The 21886-nt window shown below is 48.7% G+C and overlaps 1 protein-coding gene across 1 annotated transcript in view; it reads right to left on the reverse strand.

The window, feature by feature from the left end:
• Positions 1–722: 722 nt before the first annotated feature.
• The window catches only part of LOC115330238, a 40137-nt gene continuing 18973 nt past the window's right edge, over positions 723–21886 (reverse strand). The window contains exons 4-13 of the mRNA XM_042291356.1: positions 18986–19133; positions 18377–18445; positions 12054–12153; positions 10626–10771; positions 10465–10563; positions 10264–10352; positions 4888–4983; positions 4141–4215; positions 1420–1513; positions 723–758 (exon numbers count right to left, since the gene is read on the reverse strand). Of these exons, the coding sequence (XP_042147290.1) occupies positions 723–758; positions 1420–1513; positions 4141–4215; positions 4888–4983; positions 10264–10352; positions 10465–10563; positions 10626–10771; positions 12054–12153; positions 18377–18445; positions 18986–19133 (952 nt within the window). The remainder of the gene's footprint in view (positions 759–1419; positions 1514–4140; positions 4216–4887; positions 4984–10263; positions 10353–10464; positions 10564–10625; positions 10772–12053; positions 12154–18376; positions 18446–18985; positions 19134–21886) is intronic.

Below are 21886 nucleotides of genomic sequence, written 5' to 3' on the forward strand. Positions count from 1 at the left end.
CTGCTGCGCACGCCCATAATACCGATCTACAGCAGAGTAAACATATGGCGACTCGCAGGAGACCATCATTAGAATGGGCTGTTCGCATGCATTTCCTCCCCTTTCTTCCCCTTTCACAATTCAGCCGCCAAGCGGCGACAGTTTTCGCGGCACGCTTGGGTAGGCAGCATAGGTCCTTGCTCTTCGCCTTTACGTACTTTGCGCTTTGTGGCGTGGCGTCCTTTGGAGCTGTGAATAGAGGCACAATGATATTCGAAGCGGCGTTCTATTCTTTCGGAATGTGCTTCGTCAATAATACTTGGCTTGTTGCGCTACTCGTAAAAGAACGATGCGCGGTATTAAGGAACTTAAGCCTCATTCGCACGCAGCTGCGCTTTTATTAATCAGCGAAAAGTAAATTAATTTAGACGTTCTATAGCCACTGACAGAATCAGAACGGCGGATCGTGCCTTGCGAACGGCCGGACTTCTGCACGCACTCTGTGCCTTCCGTTGTGCTTTGGCTGCGCGTGCGCGCACGCGGAGCACGAGACGCAGCAGTGTTGTCGAAGGCAGGATGCTCGAGTTGGGGGCGGGAAAGCTGAAGCTCCTTCCTACCGTTCTTAGCTTGCTGGTGGCTATATCGATATTTGAGTGCTGTAGAATTGCGATGTAAGTACAAAAAAGGACGTCAAAATAAAATTGGCATTATTATCTTCATTTCATCCTTATATTTGAGTTGCGTCACGTGGCGAGACAACCGACCTCTTCGAGTGCCACCTAAGAACACGCAACTCCGCATTATGTTCCCTTGGATTCTCGAAAAGCTTCAATCTTGGGATCAGGGTTGCTGGGGTCTGAAAACGAGGTAACAGAAATTAACAAGAGGAACTGCCAGCTACATACTGCAAGCTCTAATCGCTCTAATGAGAATAAATATTTGAACTTAGAATTCTTTCTAGGCCAATGTGCGTTCTCGCGCTCTATAGATTCTTATTCTGTATACTAACATAAGCAACTACATGCTGCCGTAATCCAACGGGACAGCCGACGTCTCGTTAACTTCACGTAACCCCGAAGGAGATACGTGTTCTTGGAGAAACGTCGAATTAATATCGAAATTTTATTTGCTATCAACCTAACTTGTTATTATGATTTGTTTGTACATAATATCACCTTGCTACCTCTATAGCGCAAAATATAGGCTAACTCAAGAATACAATTGAAAATGTTCGCCATCCATGGTCACCGACAGATGACGAACTTAGGACGAGGTCCATTATAAGCATACTTCTTGCTTCGTAATTCGTTCTTCGGCGCTCTCCTCGGCTGATGCGGCGACCGGACTGCCTGTAGAGCGACACTATAAAATTTGAAAGTAGACACACCCTGAGTTTCTTAAGCTGTCAGTGACATGCAGCCAAAGTAAACCGTGTCTTACCCATGCCAGCAGAACTCCCAGGAGTGACATCGATCCTTTTCTGTAGCCAAAGGTTTCCACCACGTACCCGCTTATTGGGGGGCTTATGATTGCCCTATTGGAAGACGGCAACATGAAGCTTAATATTGGATTGACTCTTTTTTATTGCTCACACATCCCACGATCGTCTGCTGTGCTGTCCCAGCTCAATAATATGAATGCCTAACCGCAAGGTATTCCAGCTGACGACGTTTCACGCAACCGCCGCCACTGCGGCTTCGTATTGCGACAGCGAGTTAGAAAGGTTGCAAATATATACCCTGAGTATATAGCTCCTTACTGGAACTAAAGGCCGCCATCATTAATCCTCTCTTATTTGGCTCCACCGATGGGAATAGTTATCGGTACCGTAGTGCGATAGCCATGCGGTCTGAGTGGCAGAGGCGATGATACCTTCTGGCCGCAAAGGCTACACGTTGACGGAAGCGTGCAGCCCTTCTCGCAGGCACCCTAAGAAATCTGTAGCGTCGTCTTTCCCGCAAAGCACATGAAAAAGCAAATCTCTCTGCGATATTTACTTATTCTATTTATTTATTTCAATTACTGCCGACTCTTTTCGAGATATTGCAGGACGACAAACAACAAACATTAGAACGTGCGGTTATAAAGGTATGATACACGAAGTTATACACACTACAAAACATCGATTGACTATACGCAAAGAAAGAAATTTAACATTTTATTTTTTAAATACCTTTACGGAAGGAACGGCAGTGGCGATTTGTTCCGGTCTTGGGTAGATTTCACGAGGAAAGAGTATTTGCAACCGTCAATGCTGGATACGTGCGGGTAAACTGTACGTGCATGACTTAAACACCAATATCGACTTCCAGGCGGTCTTATTGTGTTACATTTCCCTCGTCACGCTCCGTGGGGAGGTCTATAATATGTTAATACCTAAAAGCATACTGCGCGGTGGTGTTTCACTATTCTCAAATCCAGAGCGAAGGCTTTTTTTAAATTTTATTTCTAAAGATATTTGTAGGCCTCATCATTTGCCAATGTCTTCCCATAGATTGCAGGGTTGGCCCTTCCAAGGGCTTTAGGGTAAATTGGCACTCATAACTTTTTTTTTTTTAATTTTAGGGTTTTTGTTTCAATTGGTGAAAGATGTAAAAATATTTTATGTTCCGGGTATACGGCGGTGCAGTGTATACTCTCCGCGAATTATGAAAACTTGAAGATCTGCCGTTATGCTTCGAAAGCAGGAGTAGCACTCAATTAGTTCGGTGAACTCGATGATGCAAGAAAGGCGCATACAATATTTGAGCAATTTCGGAATTGCGAGCACAATCAGCGACTGGTTCGAAAAATAACTACACTTATTGGGGAGATAATACACAGTATTCCAAAGGGTTCTTAGTCTGAAAGACATCGTAGAAGTTTAAAATTGATGACAGCGATATAATGATGCAAAAACATTAACTGACGCATGGAACGAACCGACGTTATCAGCTCTAATTGAAGCCGCTCCAAACCGCACACCTAAAGTCTCCTTTCTCATGGAGCGAAGCCTGTAGTCTGTAGCAGCAAAACGGAGAATATAAACTCGCCTTGCGGGCGCGCGCCCTAGTTTCAAGGAATAAACTCCATGGCGCTGCGGTCCCCCTTGTTCCCCGTGACAGGAACATGGTGGCGCGTGCTCGGCCGATTCTGCTCCTCTAGGCGCCGACGAACATGGCGCCGCCTCAAGCGTCTACATCGTCGGCGGCCGCAAAACGCCGCGGAACACTCCGCGGTGTTCAATTGGACATTCATGCTTTCGCATTCACAACTCATAAGAAGTGCTTAACTGTCCTGGGATATGTTTTTATATTTTGTTTTATCATTCGATGATGTATCTTTTTGTATAGAAATACGTCTTGCTGTCATTGTCTTTAAAGAAAAGAGAGTAGTAACTTTACTGCATTGTCGCGCGCCACTTAGCTGCACTATGGGACTACGTTAAACGTATTTAATTTTAACTAAACGTACATATACTTAAGTGTGAATTAACACCGAGGATATCATTTCACGTTCTTACGTTATGCTCAGTGTCAAAACGCAGACTCTATCTTTTGAGGTTTAAACACAAGCCTCGTGATGGACCGAGTTCCCTCCGTATAGATTCCAGTAATTGGCTTTCTGAAGTGCTTTACAGGAAAGAAGGCGCACTGAAGTTTTTAGGGTGCGGAGTACGTAGGCTAGGATTACCTGGCTGTGCCAGCAATGCGTCGGTAAGATTTGTTTTCTTTCTTAGAGAGCCAGCTTCCAGCTCGAACGAATAGCCCTCGAAAGTTTCATCTACTGCCCACTGCGGAATAGATTTAGCACAAACACGCCATTGGAAGATTTTCAGGTTGGACACCGAAATTTCATTAGCGGACATAAAATGTTATCGTCTTAGGCTAGAGCGCCAAATGAGCACTTAACACCCGACTAGTAGCTTTGACGACAACGCTTAGAATCCAATAAAATAAAAAAGAAAAGAAACCGACGAACGCCTGTTTGTGCTAATAGTGTCACGCTGTGCACATGTCCTCGCGCATTCTGACCACCCTAGGAAACAGGGAGAAAGTAATCGGAACGTAATTCTCGAGCTGGAAGAAACTCGAATTAGCCACGGCCATCCTTGCGTCTCTGAAACCCGCGGTGCGTTTACCATTAGCTAATTTTATATGTAAATGTCTGTGATCCACTTACCCAATGACGTAGGCACTGAACATTGCAGAAGACAGAAAGGTGTTTGTTCTGATATTTTCATTGTACCCCTTTTTACTATATGGTAAAGAAAGAAAATAAGACTTGTATATGCAGAGTCATTTGCGTTTTTCACAATATGCAGTGATGCAGTGTAAAAGTATCCGGTAATTGTACATTAAGAAATAGTCGCGATAATTAAAAGGGAAGGGTGTTATTTTTATTTGGTATTTTCGCTTTATTGGTCAACGATGGAGGTTTTATTCTGGCAGTTATTTTCATTGAGTTCAATGTAACTTTAGAAACTGCCTTGGTTTTAATGATTACTGGAATACATAGACCTACATGTGTACTCTTGAAGGTCAAAATGTCTTGGTTTTCTGGTAATACTGACGGACTGCTGTCAAAATATTCACCGACACTGCAGTGTATCTGTTCTTCTTCTGCACCAGATTTGGTGCCTTATTTCTTGATATTTGTCGGGTTTCTCTGTGAGTGAACTGTGGGGATGAAGTGTGACGTGCTGGATTACGAAATGAAAATCAATATGATGCCTATTGCAAGTGCTATCACTATTCAAGGTCAGGCTTACAAACGGAAGAGCGCGATGTCACTGTGGTCCGTCGAGATCAAAATAGAACTGCGGCTGCATGGGAAGATTATCAATCTAATGTGTAGACACAAAGTATTTCAAAATGATATTCGTGCCTCTATCTAATACCAACTTTTCAAAGCGAATGGCGAACTTACACGGCTCTGTTGAGAGCGTGACAATAAGACAGCACGCACACCGAGGCCATGCCTGATCCCACCAAGACTTGAGAAAAGTAGATGAGGTAGAGGTTCCTGGGATTAAGTTAAAAAAAAACGGGCTGGTCTGGCCACAATTCCTAGAAGACCTCTCCGACTGATGCGTTTGCCACGTTCATCTTATGTTCCTTCGGTTTTTAAATTCGTGACGTCACAGCACCCCCAGGATCACTGCATATCGTCACAGAATAGTTGGGTACTCAAGAAAGGTATGTAGCTGCTGTAGCTTGTTCTGCAACCTGAAAGTTGATGGAAACTCCAAGAACCACAGTGAGCCACCTCGAAAACAGAGACACCAAACATAAAAGCGCCAGAGAACGGGAAAAGAAAAGAGACGAAAAAAGAGATTGTCTTCTTTTATGCATTGTTTTCTGGCGCTTTTTGTTTCAATGCGAGGTACCAATTGGCCCATCTTTACATTCTCTTACAAAACAGAGGCACTAGCACCTGCTTCCCTTTTTAGTTTTTGAGGTTTCTAGGACCAGTCGCCACAATCGATTAAACCAGATAGACCGTCCGGCGACTCATATGTGACGCATTATGTTGCCACTTTAGAAACACCTCAGCTAGTGGGCCGTATTGAAAACTAAACACACTTGTCGGAGATGCGCATCAGGCACCACAGTGTGGCGAGGCATACATTTTACTCTCCGAACACGAAGCGGTCATCTGTGGTTGATACAAATTTAAATTACTCGAACGAACTAAAGGAAGTGCATCGCTTTTATACAAAGTTAGTCTGATCCAAAAACTCAATCTTAAACTATCTGACTATTTCAATAACTTGCTATTCGTTTGAGAGGAGTATTAAGACGGAGATCTGTAGCCAGCTAAACTCTGATCTGTACCATAAGGTCACAGCCACGGGAGGAAAAGAAAACTGCTTCTCTCAAATGAGATGGGATTTCTTTCGGTGTATTCACTATTTGGCATTTCTTTATACAATGAGGTGGGCGGTACGTATTATGCTCCGATGGTCGTGCAGTTCCAGAGATGAAAATGCACCCGCTTGAATTTACGTTCAGTGATCTGTTGTAGATATATATTTATGCAGGATGGTCACTTTGCCTCAAGGGGAATTTTTATGTTGCCGCTCATTATTATACATAATGCCGATCGACCTTCTCGCTCATTAAGTGAGTTACGAAATTCCAACCATTGAAGTTTCGAGGGAATTTCGGGTGAGTATGCATACTTATATTTTTAGGAGTGAAAAGAGCCAAGCGCGTATTTTACGGCTGGGGCCTGGGCGGTTTGTGAATAAAGGAGACCATTCCTGGAAATTGTAAGAGTATTGCGCTAGAGTAACAGTCTCCGGTGTTTTGGACAATGGACTTCTTCCAAAACCGATGCGCCCCATCGCGGCGAATTACCAAGCAGTGCACTCGGGGAACTAATTGGCCACTGAATTTCGGTTTCGACTGAGCAGCTTCATCTCATGCTATCACCCCGCGACCGAACGCCCTGCTTGCGTTTTAGATTATCTGACTTTTTACGAATGCACATTGTATAATTCACTGATTCTCGAGCGATACAAAACGAAGACGGGGGCACTTTCCTTGGTTCCCGAAACACCGGATATTGTGCGTGCGCATGCAAACTTAGTAAGATATGGCTTAGTCACCTCACCCCACGAGTGCATCTTTGAGCTCAATTTCGATAATCCCGTCTAGTATACCAGTGAACTACAACTTAAAATTGGTCACCTTGAGCCTTGCACGTATTTTGTCTGCCAAACGTCGGCTTCTTGTTACTTCATTGGGCGAGAAGCAAGCCGCATCCTCACAGGAGTATCAACGTTGAGTCCAGCTTTAAAGCATGAACTTTTCAGGAAACGCAATAAATTTGACCTCACTACTGCACAATTTACTATGATGTCTTCCTTGTGTCATCATATATTTCCCACTCAAAGTTTATGCTGATAGATGGTTAAAGGGCCTATGAAACGAATTTTGGGTTGGGATGAATGATTTTAAATTGGGACTTCACTAATTGCATATCGTTTAGTTGGCCAAAAGAAAGAGGCTAGAAAGTCAAAAGCCAGCTTTTCGATACGAACATTTGAACATATAGCGGACTATATTGTGCCTTCTTGCCTTCGAAAGCTCTCCGCCTTTTCACTATGATATATCCGCGGTTCCAAAAGCGCGTCACTGGTGCCAAACTGACGTCAGCAGAGCCCAGCTCACGCATTGGACACGAGAACTGCGTCACTCGGACATATGCGCTCGTCAACAATCAATCCGTCGACGAATATTTGGATTCGCGTTCGTGGCCAATGAGTGCACTGACGGAACTTATCGTCACTGGGGAACGAGAAGTTCTATGGTCTGCATAAAAAGCACGGTGGAATCTAGGAGTCATTGCACCGGTGCCGAAGGAATGTCACGACCACGTGATTTCACAATTCGCATTTGAGTTGAGGATTAAAGCTAAGGAGGAAGAAGTAGGGAAATCGTTTCATGACCCCTTTAAGTTTTCGCAAACACTGAGATTGGCTAGCTACGGCAGAGGATAGCAAGCCTCCCCTACTCCTCGCTAAGCCTTGTTGGACGAGCTTTTACTGACGCCCAAGATCTGTGCCTGAATGATGTGTCTGAAATTACCTCGGCATACACAGCCAGGAAGAAAGCCAACACATAATAAATATAATGGCCATTACCAACCGTCAAATGCCCTTTAAATAATTTTGTTCGTTTGGCGCACCGTAAAGGGTTCATGCCCGTCCGGCGCACTTTCGACGAACGGTGCGACATTTTTCACTCAAGTGCTCGACGTTTGCTTGCTTAAAACGATTTGTATGTGCGAATGTGCCTATATGATTACAGGATAACTTTATGCGCATACGCGATGCTGAATATTAGTGCAAGCGGGTGGGGACTTCGCTTCGTGCAGTGCTGCGGGTCAGTACATATAAGGGATAAGAAATGTGTTAAAACTGAGCTTTTTCAATGGCGCCTCCGAGTTTTACCTCGCGTACTCAGGCGTGTTAAGAAAAACAGTAATTGCAAAGAGTTATATTTTGTCTATGGACGCACAAAACAAACAAACTTCTTGATCAACAACACTAATGTAAATGCGCGGGCTCGATGTATGCATACTTATTGATTGCTACAGCTTGTTGATTGGTACACAAGCAAGATCCCCGAGCCTCGCAGCGTCGAGATTTGCAGCACTGGCTCGTCCACATACCTCGAACCGCTAACAAAAAGCTCAAGTACACAAATACAACAAGCATGTGTTAAGACAAGTTATACGTCTCGGGCTTGCGCTAAAGCTTTGAGGTCTGACCATTTAGGTTAGTTGATAGTTAAATGACGCTCTCGGGACCAGAAAACATGATGCTCTGTGTATAATCTTTTGTTGACGTGTCGAACGAAACCGAAACCATGCCAACCTCCTCCCTGGCCAACTAGTTCCCAGAGTGTAACGCGTGCCGTGTTGCATGCAGGGCTTTATGGAAATAGTCCATTGAAAGCGAAACGAAAACCTTTCTTTAAAATGGAAAGCAGCTAGTTGAGGTGTTTTGTACCACTGGGTTGAACATAGGGCCGTATGACGAATTACAAACAAAAAAAGTCTAAATTCCTGTCCAAACAGGATACTTCAAAATTCACGACTCCGGCAAATCGTGCGGCGCTCCGCTTCCGGCCGTCGGGGAGAAATTTCCCCCTGTCAAATCTGCCGGGGGGAAACTTCCCCCCGTCAAATTCTCCCCCTCGCTTCTTTCTTTCTTTTTTTCTTTCCTTTATTATTCCTTTGTTATTCTTTTTTTAAATACACAATCGTTGCTTGGACCCATAGCCGTGGAGGCTAGTCGCGGGTCCAACATACGAAATAACCTTTACAATGCGGCAGGCAAACAAAACAAATGTACGCGCACATCAAAGTATTCACAAAACAACATACATACTAATTGAAAAAAAAATATATAGGGTATGATATTGAACTTATTCATTGGCTCGCAATTTAATTAAATACTTCTTTAAGGATGGCAATATATTGGGCTTACATTTGATGTTGGTAGGGATATCATTCCATACCAGGGCACCGTTGAATTCAGTAAGCCTTTCTCCATAAACATTTCGACAAGATGGCAAATTAAACAGATTAATTGTTGCAGCTCTCGTATTCCGTAATGGTAATTTAAATATCTGTAATGGGAGTGGGTCGTTAGTTCTTATTATTTTAAAGACTGTTTCAGCTATTTTTAAGTTGTATAGGAGGCCTAGTGGCAGCACACCAACTGATCAAAATAGAGGACCACTTGGTTCGGTATATAAAGAATAAGTAATGAGTCTCATAGCCCTTTTCTGCAATCGACTGAGTGGCTCTAAATATGTGGTGTATGTTCCGCCCCAAAACTCTATACAGTAATTCAAGTGACTATGTACAAATGCAAAGTATAGAATGCGCAGTATAGACGAATTAAAACACTCCCGAGCCTTTAGTAGTGTGTAGCATCCGCGTGCAAGTTTTGTGCTTATGTTTTTAATTTGATTCTTCCAATGCATATCGGAAGAATCAAGTTAAATCAAATTCCTCCACGGCGGCCTTGTTCTGCTCATCACGTGGGTCCGGAGAGCCACTCACACGCTCTGTTGGATGCCGGTCAATCGCTCAAAGCCTCCGCCGCTTTAAAAGTCCCGAAAACGGGAAAGGAAAGACTCGAGTGTGAGGGGGCAAGCCAGGCGAGCGCGCGTCGTGTCCAAGGTCGTGTCACCTTGCAGTAGTTCTGTGGATTGGATCGGATTCCCGCGGCTCTTGTTCCTAACGTACCTCGTATAGACAAACAAACCTAGCTCATTTGGAATTTAATAAAATAAATGATATATTAAGTTCTCAGTGTTCTACGTTTCTACATACAACTAAAAGTCTCACTGTTGCGCACTGCACTTTTTGTTTGAGCTACGAGCGTGGATTTTAACGAAAAAAAAAAAAAAACTGAGCCGGGGCGGCCGAAACGCGTACTTCGACGCAGGAATCTCCCAAATCCACCCGAAGCCGGACGGACATCTTTGGCCTTCCTGCCGAGGTGACGGCGGTAGCAAGGTTGGCGACTTTGTGAGCCGCGGGAGCAAGACAGGCATCAGGCACACCATTGGCAGGTGTGACGTCAAGTCTGACGAGCACCGACGTCAAAGAAAAGTGGACGAGGCGAGGAGGAAAGTCGTGAATTTGGCTTGGCCGGTGTCCAAACAGACATGTCACCCTCGACTGCCGAACGGTTCAATTTTGACGATTTTGCAGGAGTCGTGTGCCCTGACGACTTTTGTAGTAGCCTGTTTGGACAGGCCCTTAAGCGCGAGTACTCACGGTTCAAATGGTAGAAAAGGCGCCGGGCCTAGAAGAATGTATGCTAAAACATTGCAAATGTGGGCAACTGGAATGAAGGTGGCTTCAACCTATCGATATGCAGAGAACAGAAACAAACAAAAAAACACTATATAACTTTTGTTGCACAAGCAGGCAAATGAGTTTGCTTAGGTATCGGTGGTGTTATGAATACCTACCTACCTTAAAATAGCAGATGATCCCAGCCAGAGCAGATCCCACCGAGAAACTCGCCAATTGGGTCATGAACACGCTGCCGACGGCCGAGCTGCTTTCCTGGAACTATGCTGGCATTCAAGTTCAAGGGCCTTTGGTAAACACTCCTAGAGACACGATGAACTCACATTTTGCAGGTAAGGTTCTAGCGTGGTTTCGTTGAACCCAAAAATGCTTCCGTTGAGTATCATGTTGATCAGACAGACAGCGAAAACGATGTCGCCAAGAAGGTGATGGTAGACGGCACTTTCTTCCAAGCACGAGAGGTCGGCGTCTGGGAAAACAGTTCGAATGAACGGTATTTGCCAGTAGATACACAGTGGAGTGTGTCCTAACAAACAATGGTGAGCATCCAATGTTGTTAAAATAAAGTACAGCAGCCAAAATGATTGAACTACATCTTAAGAAATGCAGGCTTATGTATTTTGCCCCGCAATACATGTTGTTGGCCAGTCACTACGGATGCGTGCCTTGCACGCGATATCTTCGCGCTTTGCTGGTGGTCATCCTTATTTGTTCTTCGTAAAAGAAGCAAATTCGGTGGTGAAAAGAAATGTATGCTGCGTGAGGCGCGCGAGTAGCAGCAAGGCCACTACAATTCGTTCATTTATTCATTCACGTTTGACCTTGCCATGCCCCTTAGGTCATTGTAACAGGGAGAGGGGTGCATAAAATATTGAAGAATAAGCATGGCGAATTGACATAGGAAATTACGAGGATGGCAACAGGTTCCACTCTCCTTCGGTAGAAACAGAAATGACGAGTGGCATTGTGATAGACATTTATATTTGAACGGCTTACTACTCTCTAAGACAAATAGTGCGGCGTCAATCATCAAGAAATTTTTCATCGGGATTTCCGCTTTGTCGTGGAAAAGGAACAGGCTTGCGGTTTTCTTGTTTTTGTCGGATGCCCAATATTGACCAATTTAGTTCTGTTCTTACGTTTGAAACACTTCCGACCCGGATGACAGTTACTTAAACGAATCTACCACTTCGATATTGCTTCTATCTTTTCAATCAGTTTGTAAGGGGGTTCCTACGAGACAAGAATATCCTAGAATTGTTCGAATAAACATAAAATATAAAGTATAGCTTTCAGCTCTTTGCTACAATATCTTAAGTTTCTTTTTTTCCGAACGCCCACCGCTTTCTGTCTGCGATGGCAGCTGATGTGACGTCAACGCAAGTCATGTATAAAGAGGTTCCAGAAACACTTTGCCTTCCGAAAGGCACGCTGGGCAGGGAAAGCGCTCAGGACGCCTGCCCCATTCCTTGTCCCTGTGCCATATTTAGCACCACCTACAATTATCAACGTCGACTTCAGCCTCGAGTATTTCCACGTAATCTGTCCACACTTGGATGGCGCCTACTGAGCGGCTGGGCTCGAGCGCGGCGTTGGGCGTCCTTCGACACATTGGCTGAACACGAGGCGCAGCAGGACGCTTACACAGCACTCGTGTCTATCTAGTGTCTGTTCGCACAATCTCACTGTAATGATTTCGAGACACTAGTGTAACAAGTGTCGTTCATGAAAAAAAGAAAATAACAGCTCACCTTTTCGCAGCCTTTTAAATACGCCTGATCTGGCGATTGGAGGCAAAAGTACAATGAAGAGCGATGGCACAACGAAGAATGGTAGCGGGTAGGCCCACAACTGTGCAGAAGGAGCGTGTTGTTAAAAAAAATAAAAGTAATATGAGCCGCTAGCGCACACCAGTTTTAGGCAAATTACCAACAAATTCAACACATATCAGAAGAAAAAAGTGATCATACCGTATTTATTCGAGCAATAGCCGCACTGTTTATGAAGAAAACCGGAGAGTTCGCTTTTCCGCGGAGCGCGCGAATTGCCAATCACCGCGTATCGACAACATGATTCCAGCTGTTTTCAGGACAGAGATAACGTCCTCGCGCGAAGATACCATCTGTGAAGGTTGCATTTGTATGAATACTCGTGTTCTTGATGTAGTAATTCACTATGTTATTTATGCGCAAGGTGATGACTGACTCTATATGTGCTTTGCGGGAAAGTAGACACACCCGCAGAGCCGAGAAGGCAACGCTCGGTCACGGTCTTCTAGAAGATTCCCGGTCATTCTCGCAGCAGACGTAACTTTCGTTCTGCTTTGTTATTCTCGAAAGTGCCAGTTCATCCTCGCCCCGAGCGCGCGACGCTCGAACCTTCTTTGCCGAACTTTCGAGATAGTGACGCAGGGTAGATAAGCGGCTCCCGCGACCTTGTCGAGTCAGTCCCAGTTTCGCTAGCGCTCTGTAGTGCCGCCGAACCGCCGCCCGCTTTTCTGCTACCTCGACGCTCTTTCTTTATTTATTTTTTGGTTGGCACAAGTTCGCCCATTAAATCTTTATTTTCAGTTCACTGTTCGGCTTTTCGTCACCTTCATTCGTGACATTTCTGGTGGAGGTGCGGGGTACTTTGCACGGGTTTCATACGGTCTACTGCCGAAGAAGACCAACCAGTCGACGAAGCCGACCATGGACCCCCAGTCGTCGCAGACCCCGACTGTCGCCCCCGTCGTCTACCTGCCCGTCGCCCCTCGTACACCGACGTCCTTCCACGGCGAGATCTACGAAGACGTCGAAGATTGGTTGCAGCAATACGAACGGGTGGCGCTGCACAACCAATGGACTCCGGAACAGCGTCTTCAAAATGTCTATTTTTCCCTCGAGGGAACGGCGCGACAGTGGTTCGAGAATCGTGAAACCTCGATTACGTCATGGGACCAGCTGAAAGGAGAGCTCCGAGGGACGTTCGCCAGTCAGCACCGAAGGGAGAGAGCCGAAGACCTCCTTCGGACGAGGACGCAAGGCCCCAACGAAAGCGTCACCAGCTTCGTTCAAGACGTCCTGCGACTGAGCGCGCGTGCCGACCCACAATCCACCGAAGACAAGAAGCTGCGTGTCCTTATGCGCGGGGTGAGGGACGACATCTTTGGGGGCCTCGTCCGCTACCCGCCGACCACCGTCGAAGCGTTTGTCACGGAGGCTACGAACATGGAGCGCGCCCTCCAAGCACGCGCCTCCTACTACCAACGACATCCCGGCGTCGTTGCCTCCACACTGCTTAATGACGACATCGGCGCCCGTACCCGCGACATCCGTGACATTATCCGAGACGTCGTCCGAGAGGAGCTCCGGAAGCTGCTCCCCGCTGCTGAGCGTCCGGCGTCGCTGTCAGTCACCGAGATCGTGCGCGACGAGGTACAGCGGGCCTTGCAGCCTGAAACTCCCGTCAACGAGCAAGCCCCTGAGGAACCGCGGCTGACCTACGCCGCCATGGCCAGACGACCGCCGCAAGCTCCCCGCCAAGCTACGGTGCCACCACGACGTCAACCTCCAGCGCCACAGTACTCCCAACGTCGCGAAGAACGGCAGTACGTGCGCCCGGAAAAACCAGCACCCAGGAAAACCGACGTGTGGCGAACGGCCGACCGACGCCCGCTTTGTTACCATTGCGGGGAAGCCGATCATGTCTATCGCCGTTGCCCGTACCGGCAGCTGGGGTTACGAGGCTTCCACCCCGACGACCCGCGACCACGTTACGGAGAGCGACCTAGGGACATCGACGAATACCTCCGCCGTTCGCCATCCCCAGGACCGTCTCCCCGCCGCGGTTACCGATCGCCATCACCGCAACGCCCTGCATCGCCTCATCGTAGGTCCCGCCGAGAGAGCCTGTCTCCCGTGTCCCGCCGGGAAAACTGAGTGCGGCAATACCGGGAGGTGGTATTGCCGATGACGAACGACGCCAATATCCTCCACAAACGTCGGAGGGCTCCCACACTAGCCACGAGACGGATAGGAACGACGGTTCTTCGACGGTGTCGAATAACCTCGACGTTACCATCGACGGCCACGACGCGAAGGCGCTCATCGACACCGGAGCAGACTATTCGGTTTTAAGTGGGAAGCTCTCTCGCCGCCTTCGGAAGGTGATGATGCCGTGGGAAGGTCCGAAAATACGAACCGCCGGTGGACATCTCATCACACCAGTGGGAAGGTGTACTGCGCGCGTGGACATCCACGGAGAGACCTGCCCCGTGAAGTTCGTCGTCCTCAAAGACTGTTCGAGAGACGTCATCCTTGGCATGGACTTCCTCTGTGAGTACGGTGCTGTGATCGACCTTGGAGCAAACAGGTTGACGCTGCGAAAGCCCGTGCTACCTCCGGAGGAATCCAAAACTTCGCCAGCCGCCGTCCGAGTCCTTGCGGACCACGTGAACCTGCCGCCACGGTCGAGTGTTCTTGTGCCCGTCGTGACCGACGCAGTTGCCAGCGGGAAAGTCCTTCTGGAAGGCAACGTCCAACTGCTTCTCGGAAGAGGAATAGGCGTCGCAAGGGGCGTAGCAGAGCTGCAGGATAGACGTTGTGTGGTCCTCGTGACGAACGTTCGACCGGAGGCGCAGCATCTAACGAAAGGTGCAACTATAGGACACGTCGAGGAACTCCGGGCCGACGCCGAAATCGCCGCGATCTCCGAAGAGCCCTCGCCATGTCAGCCGTCCAGTACAGTGCCGCAACAGCTTGACGTTAACCCCAAGCTCAGCGCCACGAAACGACGACAGCTCAGAGACCTCCTCGCCGAGTTCGGCGACTGCTTTGCGACGACGTCGAGGGTGCGCCAGACAACAGTTGCGAAACACCGCATCATTACCAACGAGGACGCGCTCCCTGTGCATCGGCCGCCGTACCGGGTCTCCCCAAAGGAACGAGAGGCCATTCATGAACAAGTACAGGAGATGCTCAACGACGACATCATTCAGCCTTCGAGCAGCCCGTGGGCCTCTCCAGTTGTGCTGGTAAAGAAGAAAGACGGAACGCTTCGATTCTGCGTTGACTACCGGCGGCTCAACGCGGTCACGAAGAAAGATGTGTATCCGCTCCCCCGCATCGACGACACGCTGGACCGGCTGCGCCACTCCCGATACTTTTCGTCGATGGACCTTAAGAGTGGCTACTGGCAGATCGAAGTCGACGAACGGGACCGAGAAAAGACTGCCTTCGTCACGCCCGACGGACTGTTTGAGTTCAAGGTGATGCCCTTCGGACTGTGCACGGCGCCGGCAACGTTCCAACGTGTCATGGACACCGTCCTGGCAGGCCTCAAGTGGCAGAGCTGTCTCGTTTACCTCGATGACGTCGTGGTATTCTCGGCTAACTTCGACGAGCATTTGCGACGCCTTCGGGCCGTTTTAGAGGCAATCAGGACCGCTGGACTCACACTCAAGCCGACGAAGTGCCGGTTTGCCTACGGCGAACTGAAGTTCCTGGGCCACGTTGTGAGCAACGAAGGTGTAAGTCCTGACCCTGAGAAAACTCGCGCCGTAGCGGCCTTTCCACCGCCCACCGACAAAAAGGCCGTCCGAAGATTCCTTGGACTTTGCGCATACTACCGGCGATTCGTTCAGGATTTCGCCAAGCTTTCTGCGCCGCTAACGCGCCTTACGAAAGACGCCGTGAACTTCGAATGGGGTGGAGAACAACAACAGGCATTCGACGAACTAAAGCGACGGCTCCAGTCACCACCGATCCTCGGCCACTTCGACCAATCAGCCGAAACGGAGGTCCACACGGACGCCAGTAATACAGGACTCGGAGCGGTACTGGTCCAACGACAAGACGGTGCGGAGCGCGTGATCGCATACGCTAGCCGGACGCTGTCGAACGCGGAACGCAATTACTCAACGACCGAGAAGGAATGTCTGGCCGTCGTCTGGGCCATCACGAAATTCCGCCCATACCTGTACGGAACTCCTTTTCGGGTGGTCACCGACCACCATTCGCTGTGTTGGTTAGCGAGCCTGAAGGACCCATCGGGACGCCTCGCTCGATGGAGCCTACGACTGCAGGAGTACGACGTAACCGTGGTCTACAAGTCAGGCCGAAAACACAGCGACGCCGACTCCCTGTCCAGAGCCCCTGTCGAGTCAGCTACCGGATGTGCCAAAGACGACGACGACGACGACCACTTTCTTGGCGCGGTGAGCATTCACGGCATGGCAGCGCTCCAGCGGGACGATCCTGAGTTGCGTGCATTGATCGACCACTTGGAGGGACGAGGGGGTACGATTCCCCGAGCCTTCTCACGTGACCTGCCAAGATTCACCGTCCGGAGAGGTATCCTCTATAAAGAAAACTTCAGGGACAACAACTCGACGTGGCTGCTGGTGATTCCTGCCAGTCTTCGAGAAGAGATCTTCCAAGCCTGCCACGACGACCCAACATCTGGTCACCTTGGCTACAGTAGGACCCTTGCACGGATCCGAGAAAAATACTACTGGCCCAAGCTTCCGAAGACTGTCCACCTCTACGTCCGTTCGTGCCACGAATGCCAACGACGCAAGAAACCACCGACGAAGCCGGCAGGTCTCCTGCAACCGATCGCGCCCCCGATTGCACCATTCCAGCAGGTTGGAATGGATCTTCTCGGACCTTTCCCACCGTCGGCGCAGGGAAACCGGTGGATAATCGTGGCAACTGATTATCTCACCAGGTACGCCGAGACAAAAGCACTCCCGTCGGGGACCGCCGTGGAAGTAGCCAAATTCTTCGTGGAGTCTATCGTCCTCCGACACGGCGCTCCCCAAGTCCTGATTACGGACCGAGGATCCTCGTTCATGGCGCACCTGACACAAGAGATACTCCGCCTGAGCCACACCGACCACCGCCGGACCACGGCATACCACCCGCAGACCAATGGGCTGACGGAGCGACTAAACAAGACCATCGCCGACATGATTTCTATGTACGTGGACGTGGAACACAAGACGTGGGATGAAGTGCTGCCCTACGTCACGTTTGCGTACAACACGGCGATTCAAGAAACTACCGGCGTTACACCCTTTCAGCTGGTGCACGGCAGAAAGGTGACGACGATGCTCGACGCCATGCTGCCCCACGATCCAACGGACGACGGCACCGACGACGCCCAGCTGGTCACCCAACGAGCAGAAGAAGTACGACAGCTAGCCCGTCTTCGAATAAAGAACCAGCAACGTGTCGACGCAGGCCGCTACAACCTCCGCCGCCGCGACGTGGAGTTCCAGCCCGGAGACAGGGTATGGGTGTGGACGCCCATTCGCCGCCGCGGCCTCAGCGAGAAACTGTTAAAACGCTACTTCGGACCCTACAAGGTCATCCGCCGCCTTGGGGACTTGAACTACGAGGTGCTCCCCGACGGAACTCGCCCATCAGGACGCCGCCAGCCACGACCCGAAGTCGTCCACGTAGTTCGACTCAAGCCGTTCTACGCGCGTTAGGATTGTGAAACTGCATGTTTGTTTTGTTTCGCCGTAATTGTTTTAGCCATTTCCGTTTTCCTTTCGTTTTGCATCGGGGCGATGCACTTTTAAAGGGGGGATAATGCCACCCGCAGAGCCGAGAAGGCAACGCTCGGTCACGGTCTTCTAGAAGATTCCCGGTCATTCTCGCAGCAGACGTAACTTTCGTTCTGCTTTGTTATTCTCGAAAGTGCCAGTTCATCCTCGCCCCGAGCGCGCGACGCTCGAACCTTCTTTGCCGAACTTTCGAGATAGTGACGCAGGGTAGATAAGCGGCTCCCGCGACCTTGTCGAGTCAGTCCCAGTTTCGCTAGCGCTCTGTAGTGCCGCCGAACCGCCGCCCGCTTTTCTGCTACCTCGACGCTCTTTCTTTATTTATTTTTGGTTGGCACAAGTTCGCCCATTAAATCTTTATTTTCAGTTCACTGTTCGGCTTTTCGTCACCTTCATTCGTGACAATATGTGCTTTGCGGGAAAGTAGACACATGGGCCTTGTTCATAATAAGTGTGGCTATTACTCGAGTAAATACGGTATCAGTCATAGATATCAGTCATTACATTGAACAGTCAGGTGCTTACATCAATCAAAAGCCCACCAATGATGGCTCCTACCGCCCCTCCAGTACCCCAAAGGAACTGCATTGCGGCCTGTGTGCGTGGAAGAGAAACGCAAGGTTATCGCTAGTAGATATTCACGACACTTGTATCGCGAAGCCACGTTTACAAACAGAGCAGGGCACACCCTAAGAAAGTTTGAGTGTCTACTTTCGACAAACGCACTTGGGAAAACCAATTCAAGCCAGTGACATTGCGCAAACTGTTTTTTATGTCTCAGCCTATTTTCAATCTCGTCATTTACCGAGCTCCTTCCCTGCATTGCAGCGATTGGATCTCGCAAGTGCTTGCTGGAAGAGTAGACGCTTCACATTTTTTAGAGTGTAAGACAAGGGGCCTTTCAAGTCACTATATATCTTGAAGCAAGGCAGTGCTCTAGCGCAGCTTTAGCCAATAGCAAGCGACTATCGGTTTTGTGTAAAACATTACTCTTCATAGGTGCCAGCAACGGAACTAAGAAAACGTAGCGAGTTCATGAAGTCTTCCAAATGTTACAAGACAAAATGACGTTAAGCACGTTCTTTTGTTAGCTCGTGTATTTGACACTTGCGATGGAAAAAGTTGTATACGTACGATAGCCACCCCAGGATTGTCGTAGAAAGTCAGGGACACCACCGAATAGCTGATGACTGCGTACACGCTCTCCGTAAATCCTCCCAGCGCGCCGACGCAAAGCGCAAATCCAAGAAGGTCGTTGCCGCCGGTTGTCCAGTAGAGCAATCTGATATGTCAGGCGGGAGAATACGTGTAGGCTGACGATTATTATGACTTACTGTCACTGACAGCTTAAGGAAGGCAAGGAGTGGTTTATTAGGGAGTGGGAACAATACCACCTAGAACACAAGGCCTGCGCGTTTCCTCCTCTAAACGTCATCACAAGTAGATCCCCTCAGTGCCCCCTAGCTAGCCCGGATGAGCAACATCGTCTGCTACATCGTCTGCGACGTCCTTTGCTCCATCGACTGCTTCAGTGCTTTGTGTAGCAGATAATGAAACAGATGTTCATGCCAAATGTCTTTTGCTATAGCATACGATGAAGTTAAACGTTCACGTGGAGCGTCAAATACATGAGTGAAAATGCCTTACTGCTGTGCGAAGGGCTGCAAAGCCCTTCGCTGGGCGCTGGGCGCTGGCACTGGACGCCATTTTTGAGGGCGCTGTTTATACTCCGTTCACTTTAAGCAGAGAATGCAGCCAACGCCACAAGCACAAGAGCTCGAGGTCGCTGCTTTGAAGCGTTCTTCCGCAGAAGGAGCGCGCGCGCTAGAAATGCATGTCCTGAAGCCAGGAGCGCGTGCTAGTTCGCGCTCCTGGCCGAGGGAGTGTTGGCATGCACGTTTCAAATGAACTGGAAGCTCGCTATCTGCTCGCGCTCAGTAGACGCGGACACAGCTGGGGCCGCCAGTGAATGCGACGTAGTTAGCCGTGTTTTAAAATTTACTCGATCTTACTCCAGGGTAAAGGGTTTGCACCTTGGCGCAACGTTATTAGAACCAACTCAGTTCTGGAACTCCGCTCCGGAGGGGGGTCGCTGTTAGAGGGCGCGCGCTCCGCATTAATACTCGTTATCATCATCATTGACGGCGCGCTTGTGGCCGTTGCCATAGAGATCATACATGGCCGTTGCACCTGGTCTACTGAGCCTACGGATGTTCGTGGCACCTTTTTCTGACACTAGCAGACGACTTTCAAATTGTTTCTGCTGCAGTTGGTAGTCACATACGATAAATTCCGATACTTGTTTTAACCAATAAAACATTAAATCTGTGTTCCTGTTGACTCTGAACCACATTCCAAGTGTCGTCTGCTGTCGGCGCAAAATGTACAAACTTGCCCTGATAGGATGGATGCTTGGGCGAGTTGGTGAAGCATACTTGACGGTGACAGCGCAGGGAAAACCAATCTCACACCAGACACTCAGGTAGACAAGCACACGAGCTAACTTCTAGCGCGTGTTCTTGTCTTCCTGAGTGTGGTGTGAGACTGGTTTTCCCTGCGCTGTCACCGTCAAACTTGCCCTGATTGTAGCCATTGGATTGTGGCGCCGACGAATTTGGGTTGTTCGAAACGCTGCGCGCTGTCAGCCAATACCACCTAGAACACAAGGCCTGCGCGTTTCCTCCTCTAAACGTCATCACTAGTAGATCCCCTCAGTGCCCTCTAGCTAGCCCGGATGAGCAACCTCGTCTGCTACATCGTCTGCTCCATCGCCTGCTTCAGTGGTTTGTGTAACAGATAATGAAACAGATGCTCACGCCGAGTGTCTCTTGCAAATAGCATACGATGAAGTTAGACGTTCACGTGGGGCGTCAAATGCATGAGTGAAATGGCCTTACTGCTGCGGGGGATTTGCGGCCTAGCGCTTTGCACACTAATTTTGAACTTATCTTTGCTGTAGTCACCCGCACTTCGAGGCTGATCGTCGCCACAGCTGATTGCCATCGACGAGGAAAACTGCCCGGTGCCCTGATATCGGAACCATCCGGACTACTAGCGACACCGCATCACCGATCCTTCAAAAGAAGTGCTCACATCGCCTCAAGCGGGATTTGCGGCCTAGCGCTTTGCACGCTAATTTTGAACTTAACTTTGCTGTAGGTGAGTTGAAATCCTACCACGTTGTTATTACCCGCTTCTTTTTTGCCGCAAATCCCAAAGTATTGTCCCTGTGATTTTTGTGTGCAATGGGCGTCGACATTTCTACCTACAGGGCCCATGTCGGTACTTTTTGTCCAAAACACAAAGTGAGACCAAAGGGAGTGCCCACGAGGTTACAAAGTGGTGCCTTATTATTGCGCAGGGCTTTTCCAAGTGCTCGTATCCTGTTGCTCACTCTCTGCATCACCAAATTGCTCATGTGTTCTGGTGACATCGAAGCTAACCCCGGTCCCGGCCCTAAAGAGGGCGATAGCTCTAAGCTTGACCTAATACTTCAGAAGCTGAACACTGTTATTTCTGACAATGCGAGACATCAAAAAGAGACCACTGACAAACTAAATGAACTGTCGTTGGGAATCAGTGACTTGACACGCAGAGTTTCAAGTCTCGAAAGCTCCGTTGGCAAGATTAAGGAAGTACAAAACGAAATTAAAAAAACAAATGATGTTGTCTTCGAGATTGAAAGAAAAATTGAAGACGTATCCTCGAAACAGCAGGACGTAAGTGGTTTAAGTGACATCGTCGACAACATGAACAACCAAATGAGAAGAAATAACTTGCTGATTAAAGGGATTCCTGAGGAGGGAAACGAATCGTGGGCTCAGACTGAACGAATCGCACTTTCCTTCTTTTCGGACCGATTGCAGCTAAACGTCGGCGATATAGAAAGGGCGCATCGTGTTGGCCGCAAAAGGGAAGGTTTTAACAGACCAATTATTGTTAAGTTCCTAAGTTTCAAGAGCAAGCACGATGTGCTCCATGGCGCGTCGCGACTAAGGTCGACTGACACCCCGCGAGTTTGGATAGAGGAAGACT

Source organism: Ixodes scapularis, unplaced genomic scaffold, assembly GCF_016920785.2.
Source record: "Ixodes scapularis isolate PalLabHiFi unplaced genomic scaffold, ASM1692078v2 PGA_scaffold2__306_contigs__length_199485367, whole genome shotgun sequence".
In the NCBI taxonomy this organism is placed as follows: domain Eukaryota; kingdom Metazoa; phylum Arthropoda; class Arachnida; order Ixodida; family Ixodidae; genus Ixodes; species Ixodes scapularis.